We start from the raw sequence: 8,427 nt of genomic DNA, 5'->3' as shown, positions 1-8,427 counted from the left end.
AAGGTCAAACGTGTCATAGGTCAAAAGGGGTCAGGATCTTCATTGAAGTATTTACTACAGTTTGCTGGAGAACCTGCACAAAATGCAGTGTGGATTGATGCCTGTGACTTAAACAAGAATATGCATAAAGCTGTTAGAGCACACCCGCCCCCTATTCTGGAGTAAATCATTGTATATGACTTGGAAGGACATTGTTAGATATTTACAAGTCATTCCTTCTTAGGAGGACAATTTACTAGTTTTTTGTCAAGAGGTTTAATTAGTATTTCTGTAAATTTTCCAGGCAGAAATAATACCTGTTATTGAAACTTTACAATGTTAATGAGTCATTTTCTGAATTTATATTATGTTATATTCACCTTTACCGTTTGTGAAGTAGACTGTTTTTCTAAGATTTTGAATTGTATTAATTCTAGTCAGTTTGAATATATGTGCCAGAATAGGTGCTGAACCATTTTTTACTAGTTATCTCCCTTTGTTAGTGCTGAAATTTTTGATAACTTTGAATTGTTTGTCATCATGCACTGTATTTTGCAGACCACATTATATTGTTCCTACTGGTATTGCCATTGGTTTAGCACATGAGGAGAAATTGTGAGAAGTACTGATTGTGGGTAAATGATTATGAGTTAATGAAATGCATACACTATATCAGCACTATACTTGTGAACAAATGCACTGTTGAATTGCCACGTTACATTTTGTAATAACAATTGTTATAATTGTGTGCTTTATTATCATGGATAAGAGTCTTTTCTGATAGTTAACTTGTGTCAGTCAAACATAGAAGGGAGCTATACCTATTATTATATCTGTCAGAATGAGATTAACTAGGGTGATATAAATTTTTCACTTTATCCTGAATGTGGTACACTTTGATTGATTACTTGGTATTACTTGGTGCAATCAGATATCACAGTACATGTATATGACTATTTCATTATTAACTATCTGTACCTTCATTTCATCCCATGATTTATCAATATCAACACCTCATTGTGACTTGTTATGATTATATAGTGACTCTGTCTTACTTTGTATGAATATATTCTTGTCTTTGTTCCAAAGAAATGGGATACATTTTACTTGATAGATCAATTTTATTTTCAATTACATGTAATTATGTGATGAATTTTAAATCAGTTTGATTGTGCCAAAATTTGGTAAATTTTGTTAAGCCGGGGGGGATGTAATGTAGTGGGATCAAACTGATCCGGAGATTTGGTTCCGTAAATTACTATAACTCTTTTTCCGGAATTAGTGTTCCGGCATTTGTGTAAATTGTTAGTTGTTACCCCGGGAATAAACAAGAGGGAAGACAAACAGATGCGTTGAAATTATTTATTGAACAATTAAGCTGCTGGCGCTGCCCAGAATACTGAACAGATGTTTTATACCCTGATAGGACTTCACTTAATGTTTTATACCCCGATAGGACATCACTTAATGTTTTATACCCCGATAGGATTTCACTTGATGTTTTATACCCTGATAGGACATCACTTAATGTTTTATACCCTGATAGGACTTCACTTGATGTTTTATACCCTGATAGGACATCACTTAATGTTTTATACCCCGATAGGACTTCACTTGATGTTTTATACCCTGATAGGACATCACTTGATGTTTTATACCCCGATAGGACTTCACTTAATGTTTTATACCCCGATAGGACATCACCTGATGTTTTATACCCCGATAGGACATCACTTGATGTTTTATACCCCGATAGGACTTCACTTGATATTTTATACCCCGATAGGACATCACCTGATGTTTTATACCCTGATAGGACATCACTTGATGTTTTATACCCTGATAGGACTTCACTTAATGTTTTATACCCCGATAGGACATCACTTGATGTTTTATACCCTGATATGACATCACTTGATGTTTTATACCCTCATAGGACTTCACCTGATGTTTTATACCCTGATAGGACATCACCTGATGTTTTATACCCTGATAGGACATCACTTGATGTTTTATACCCTGATAGGACTTCACTTAATGTTTTATACCCCGATAGGACATCACTTGATGTTTTATACCCTGATAGGATATCACTTGATGTTTTATACCCCGATAGGACTTCACTTAATGTTTTATACCCCGATAGGACATCACTTAATGTTTTATACCCCGATAGGACATCACTTGATGTTTTATACCCCGATAGGACATCACTTGATGTTTTATACCCCGATAGGACATCACTTGATGTTTTATACCCTGATAGGACATCACTTGATGTTTTATACCCTGATAGGACATCACTTGATGTTTTATACCCTGATAGGACTTCACTTGATGTGTTATACCCCGATAGGACATCACTTGATGTTTTATACCCCGATAGGACATCACCTGATGTTTTATACATTGATAGGACATCACTTGATGTTTTATACCCCGATAGGACATCACCTGATGTTTTATACATTGATAGGACATCACCTGATGTTTTATACCCTGATAGGACATCACTTGATGTTTTATACCCCGATAGGACATCACTTGATGTTTTATACCCTGATAGGACTTCACTTGATGTTTTATACCCTGATAGGACATCACCTGATGTTTTATACCCCGATAGGACATCACTTGATGTTTTATACCCCGATAGGACATCACTTGATGTTTTATACCCCGATAGGACATCACTTGATGTTTTATACCCCGATAGGACATCACTTGATGTTTTATACCCCGATAGGACATCACTTGATGTTTTATACCCCGATAGGACATCACTTGATGTTTTATACCCTGATAGGACATCACTTGATGTTTTATACCCCGATAGGACATCACTTGATGTTTTATACCCTGATAGGACATCACTTGATGTTTTATACCCCGATAGGACATCACTTGATGTTTTATACCCCGATAGGACATCACTTGATGTTTTATACCCCGATAGGACATCACTTGATGTTTTATACCCCGATAGGACATCACCTGATGTTTTATACATTGATAGGACATCACTTGATGTTTTATACCCTGATAGGACATCACCTGATGTTTTATACATTGATAGGACACCACTTGATGTTTTATACCCCGATAGGACATCACCTGATGTTTTATACCCCGATAGGACATCACTTGATGTTTTATACCCCGATAGGACATCACCTGATGTTTTATACATTGATAGGACATCACTTGATGTTTTATACCCTGATAGGACATCACCTGATGTTTTATACATTGATAGGACACCACTTGATGTTTTATACCCCGATAGGACATCACCTGATGTTTTATACCCCGATAGGACATCACTTGATGTTTTATACATAACTACATAGGAAGTTCAGAATGTCATTTTTTTGAAAAATAAAATGATTTGATGATGAAAACATTTAAGGAATCTGATATCTCAGATTGTCGGTGAAGTAAATACATGTACAAATACAATATCATCAGCAGCAATGTGCCACCCTATATGCCATCCTGCACCACCCTACGCTACACTGCACCATTTACACCACCCTACATAAAGGGCTGCAGACTCTGCTCAATTCACCTCTGACACATTATGACTTAGTAAGGAAACCAGACAGGTATAATAGTGGACAATACGGACAACACAGTAGTGACAATTTCATTATTTTGAAATGTATCAGAACATATTATATAAATTGTGTACTTTAAAGAAAAGAAATATTGTGGAAACTGTATGTTAAAAGTCGCTGTTAAGACCCTGAAACAATAATGGCGACAAACACCTACCTTTTCCGGTAGTGTTCCTCTTTCTCCTGTATATCTAGTAACACCTTATTGTGTCTCTGTAGGAGACGGTCCTGTTCTTCCTGTAACACTGACACTTCCTGTAACACTGACACTTCCTGTAACACTGACACTTCCTGTAACACTGACACTTCCTGTAACACTGACACTTCCTGTAACACTGACACTTCCTGTTTCGTACTGCTCAAAGCCTCACTGTAAAACACCAACACAGATTAGCTAATCATGTAATTCTGATACCTGCATACCTTAACTCAAATTTTAAAATTAAATGCCACGCACACGATTTTAATTTCAAATTCAATGGAAGAATTTAAATTATAGAATTTGCATCTGACAAACATTAATGACAATCTAAGGAGGTTTTAATGGACATAAATTATGATGTAGTAATATATTCTGGTGAACTAACCTTGTTTCCTGTAATTTATTCTTCAGCTGTTCAACAGCTTTCTCTAGTCCCTCCCTGAAATACAAGTTCCATGTCAAGTTAAACATAACAACAGACAAAGACATCATTTTAACCAGTGACAAACTGAATTTTATCAAACTCATGAAAATGAATAAAAACTTAAAATGTTTTCCATTCAATGTCAAAATATATCATTCATAGGGATAACAAGAGAACCCTAGAGGGATCTTGGCGCCCACCATTGAACGTTCTCTCTTCACTCAAAACATTTAATAACTTTATATAACACGATATAGATGGAGCAACCTGACATTGTCAAAATCTAAGATGGCTGCCAGTCGGCCATATTGTTTTTCCGATCAGTCCAAAAATGCATTATGCATAAAAAAGTACCAAGGGAAAGTTTACGGAGGGAGGTATGGACTGACCACAGACGCAGGCCAATTTGAAGAGGCTACTATCTGATGATAGTGGGCTAAAATTCAAATTTTTTACTGCAGTAGCTGATATAAGGTTACTTACTTTTCTCTCTTTCCTGTTCATTTGGTTCCTGTGACGGTTTCTTCTGCTGCTTCAACACACTGTGTACCCGCACCTACAGGTAAATATTTGATAACATTTTGTACATCTTACATTATAAATTAACAGACAACACCAATGTATTTACAATGTGAAATTTTATATTTTTGAAAGCAAGTTATCAGATTAAAATCCATTTTGATATTTGTGATATAACTGCTATCTTTCAAACTTTTGTAGATATGAAGTGATATCTATCCATGGCAGTGTGGACATATCACTTTATTTTTGACCAATGAGAATGTTATTGATTTTCTTACTGATGAGTTGTTTTTCTGTTTTAAAGTATTCTTACCAGTTTCAGGTTTTATCTTTTTTATATCTTGGTTTTAATCATTTATCTCAATAGAGTTGGTTCTATTTTATGCTTTTTGAGAGAAGCTGTGTATAATACTGTTGACAATGTGTCATCTTTAAATGTTCTCTATATACCACAAAATAAGGTTCGACTCATGTTTACCTTGTAACTTTCATATTCAGCTTGTATGGCCCCCTGCTCACTCCTTGCCACCTCCACATCATCTGACTTTGTAATGACCTAATTGTCCGCTGGTTAGAGTCTGACAATGATTTCGTTTTCTCCTTCAACTTTTGGTTTTCTCCAGCCAGTTCACTCATTGATATCTACAATTTATACAGGCACATAGATTTTGAAATGATGAATATAAGACTCTTTTATATGTGTATATGTAGGATAGGGATATTCCACCCGAGGGGTCACAAATGTGGTGAAACCCGAGGCTTGCCGAGGGTTTTACCACATTTTGTGATCCCGAGGGTGGAATATCCCTATTCTACATACACACATATTGAAAGAGTCTTTTTCTCTCATATCACTACCAAATTTCTGGCAAAAGTATCCCTCCGCCAGCCCTTTTCTTCAATTTTTTTATTTTTTCATTTGACGTTTTTAATATATTTAAATACTTATGCATGATATTCTGAAAGATCATACCCGATTTTGGCAAACTAAGTTTGCACACAAATTTTATTCCTTTTGTGGTTAAGTGATGAACGAATGAATTATTCGCCGATAAAAAAATTGCCTTACTTGACCGACTTTAGACGTGGATGTGATCAAATTGTCAATATCCGAGAAAAAGAAGTTCTATCAACATGCAATACTTTGAAAAAACGCTGAAATGAGTTTGATAGAATAACGAAGGTAAAGTCCGTCTGTACTGCACTGTAAGTTTAACTGTTACAACAAGCCTGTAGGCCTAGTCTAGTACAGTAGGCCTAACGGAGTTATATTTTCGCTCAGATGAAATGTCTTATCTTTTAACCATGTAGCCCTATTGGTTTATAGCTGATATGATATATATTTATTTCAGAAGGTGTGTATTTTTACAGTTAAATCCAACGTTTCAAAACCGACACCGACGATATAATAAATCTAAGGACTGTCAGATGTAAACACAAGCACACGATGTTGTAAGAGTTGCCCCCCCTTGAACGCAAATTACTTTGCGCGCGTGAAATGCTATGTCTAATGTTAGCTCAGTCGGTTAAAGTACCGGGTCATGTGATCTCAGGCGAAGACACTTAGTTGTTGTTTGACCCTCCCTACCGTGTCAGTCTGTGTTTCTTGGGAGGCTGAAAAGTGGGCCGGTCTGTGTTGTCATGGTTGTGTCCTTGGGCAGGACACTTTACCTGTATTGCTCTGGATGGTATGAGACAGGGCTACCATATGTTAGTCAGGTGAGGTAGTCACCAACTACTACAAGACCCGCTTCAAAATGACCCTGGCTGTTCACGAGGAGATAAAACTAGGAAACAAATAAGTATGGGAACACCACTACAAACAGCTCACCTTGTTTTCCTCCAACTGTTGGTTAAGATTCTCCATCTCACCTCGAAGGTGAGCATCTGAGGACCGCTGTTCTGTTTCCTGATGAAGAAATAAACAATGGTCATAGAAAGAGTGGAAGTACAACTCTGGTATATAAATGTATCTGGTTCACATAATAGAATATGGTTAATTACAGCTACAATATATCTCTGAGGAAAGAGGAAAATAGTAGCTCTGTTCAAAGTTCATTTCTGTACCACATTATCATGTCATATTTCCAACCCACTCTACATATCATTTTAGAAATCCAGGTCAAAGATCACATTTTACAGATCAATTTCTTCCTCCTGTCAAGGTCAAGTCTTCTTTCATTTACCTACCCATTTCTTAGCATCAGCAAGCTCCTTTTTAGTTTTGACCAGCATCTGTTTGAATTTGTTGCCTCTCTCTTCTGACTGGTTTCTTTGTTCATCAACAGCCTCTGTAGAAACACAAATACATCTCACAATGTTATCTTTAATGGAAATAAATGCCTGTTTATTCATTTTATTTCATAATGTAAGTATTATATATGATGTGTATGGGCACCAGGTGCCTTGATCTAGATTAGTTTGTTCTGTGACGATGACGACGACGACGACGACGATGATGATGATGATGATGCAACAAAGAAATCCTGGAATACCAGGTACTTTTAATCTGGATGGATTTGTTCTCATTATGGTTTCAAGGAAGGCGATAGTGAAAGTAAAACTGACAATGAAATCCTTGTATGCAACAAAAGTCTACCTTAAAAGAGATTTGACTCTCTCTCTCTCTTATTCTCTATATATATTCAAGACAATTTACCTATCTGTTCCTGTAGAGACTTGACTCTCTCCTCCTTTCTCTTTATCTCCACCTTCAGCTCTCCTATAGCAGTGTCTTTCTCTGTCAACTGCATATTTAATGCCTGGACTGTCCGCTCGTAGTCTGCTATCTCCAGATCCATCATGTTACTCTGATTTGCTTCCTGTTATTATAGAAAAGAAGAATTCCACACAATTATAAGTCTTGTCATTCCTGTTTTGACGCTCTAAAATGGCCAAGATACTTAACAAAAAATACCAGAAACAAGAAGTATCTTTAAAAAAGATAAACGGCATAGTTTAAATGCTGGTGTTTATAATGTAAAACTTCTGGTGAAATGAATTAACGAACTACTTAATAAATGCGCAGTTTAAGCACGGATAACAAAATTATATCGGTTTGAATCATTTTTGGTGATAATAAGACAGCATTTGAATCAGGAATATGATTTTATTAATGTGTCATTTGAATAGATACATCCACTTATTCATCTTGCATTCAATCTTAATTTTGTTTCGTCTTTAACTGCATGTCTGCATTTTGCATTTACCGCTGCATTGACCAATCACATGCTTCATCTTGTTGACCAGTAACGCCACCTGTCGCGTCATATCCAAGAACAAAAGAAAATTATACGGCTATGCCGAAAAATAGGTCTTGTTACATGATTTTTGTGTATTGAAAAGTTATGAAGAATAAAAACATTACTGCCAATCCTCAAACCTTAGTTTAGGTTTTAGTATTCCATATGTCTTTGTTTACCATGATCCAAGTTTACCAAATATAGTCAAGGTATTACTTAAGCTGAACACAACTGACTAATATTGATACAAATGATTAAGTCTTAATAGGTAAAGATTTGCAAATACTTGTATAAATATGATAAAGCAAAGTGGATATAGTGAATGCTCTTTGTGACTCTGTGTTGTGCTATATCCGACAAAGTTATTTCATCATTCACTTCCCCAATATATAAAACTGACCAAAATGTATTTTGTGGAATAATGTATATTTACCCATAACA

At 35.9% G+C, this 8,427-nt stretch overlaps 1 protein-coding gene across 1 annotated transcript; it reads right to left on the bottom strand.

The window, feature by feature from the left end:
* Window positions 1–6,545: 6,545 nt before the first annotated feature.
* On the bottom strand, window positions 6,546–7,773 carry LOC117328656 (GRIP and coiled-coil domain-containing protein 2-like). The gene is made up of 3 exons (XM_033886099.1): window positions 7,404–7,773; window positions 6,935–7,035; window positions 6,546–6,653 (listed from the first exon to the last, which is right to left on the bottom strand). The coding sequence occupies exons 1-3, from the start codon at window positions 7,546–7,548 to the stop codon at window positions 6,561–6,563; spliced, it is 339 nt and encodes a 112-aa protein (XP_033741990.1). The 5' UTR covers window positions 7,549–7,773; the 3' UTR covers window positions 6,546–6,560.
* Between the last annotated feature and the right edge of the window lie 654 nt (window positions 7,774–8,427).

Source organism: Pecten maximus, chromosome 6 (genome assembly GCF_902652985.1).
Source record: "Pecten maximus chromosome 6, xPecMax1.1, whole genome shotgun sequence".
Lineage (NCBI taxonomy): Eukaryota > Metazoa > Mollusca > Bivalvia > Pectinida > Pectinidae > Pecten > Pecten maximus.
This window is presented reverse-complemented; position numbering and strand designations above follow the sequence as displayed.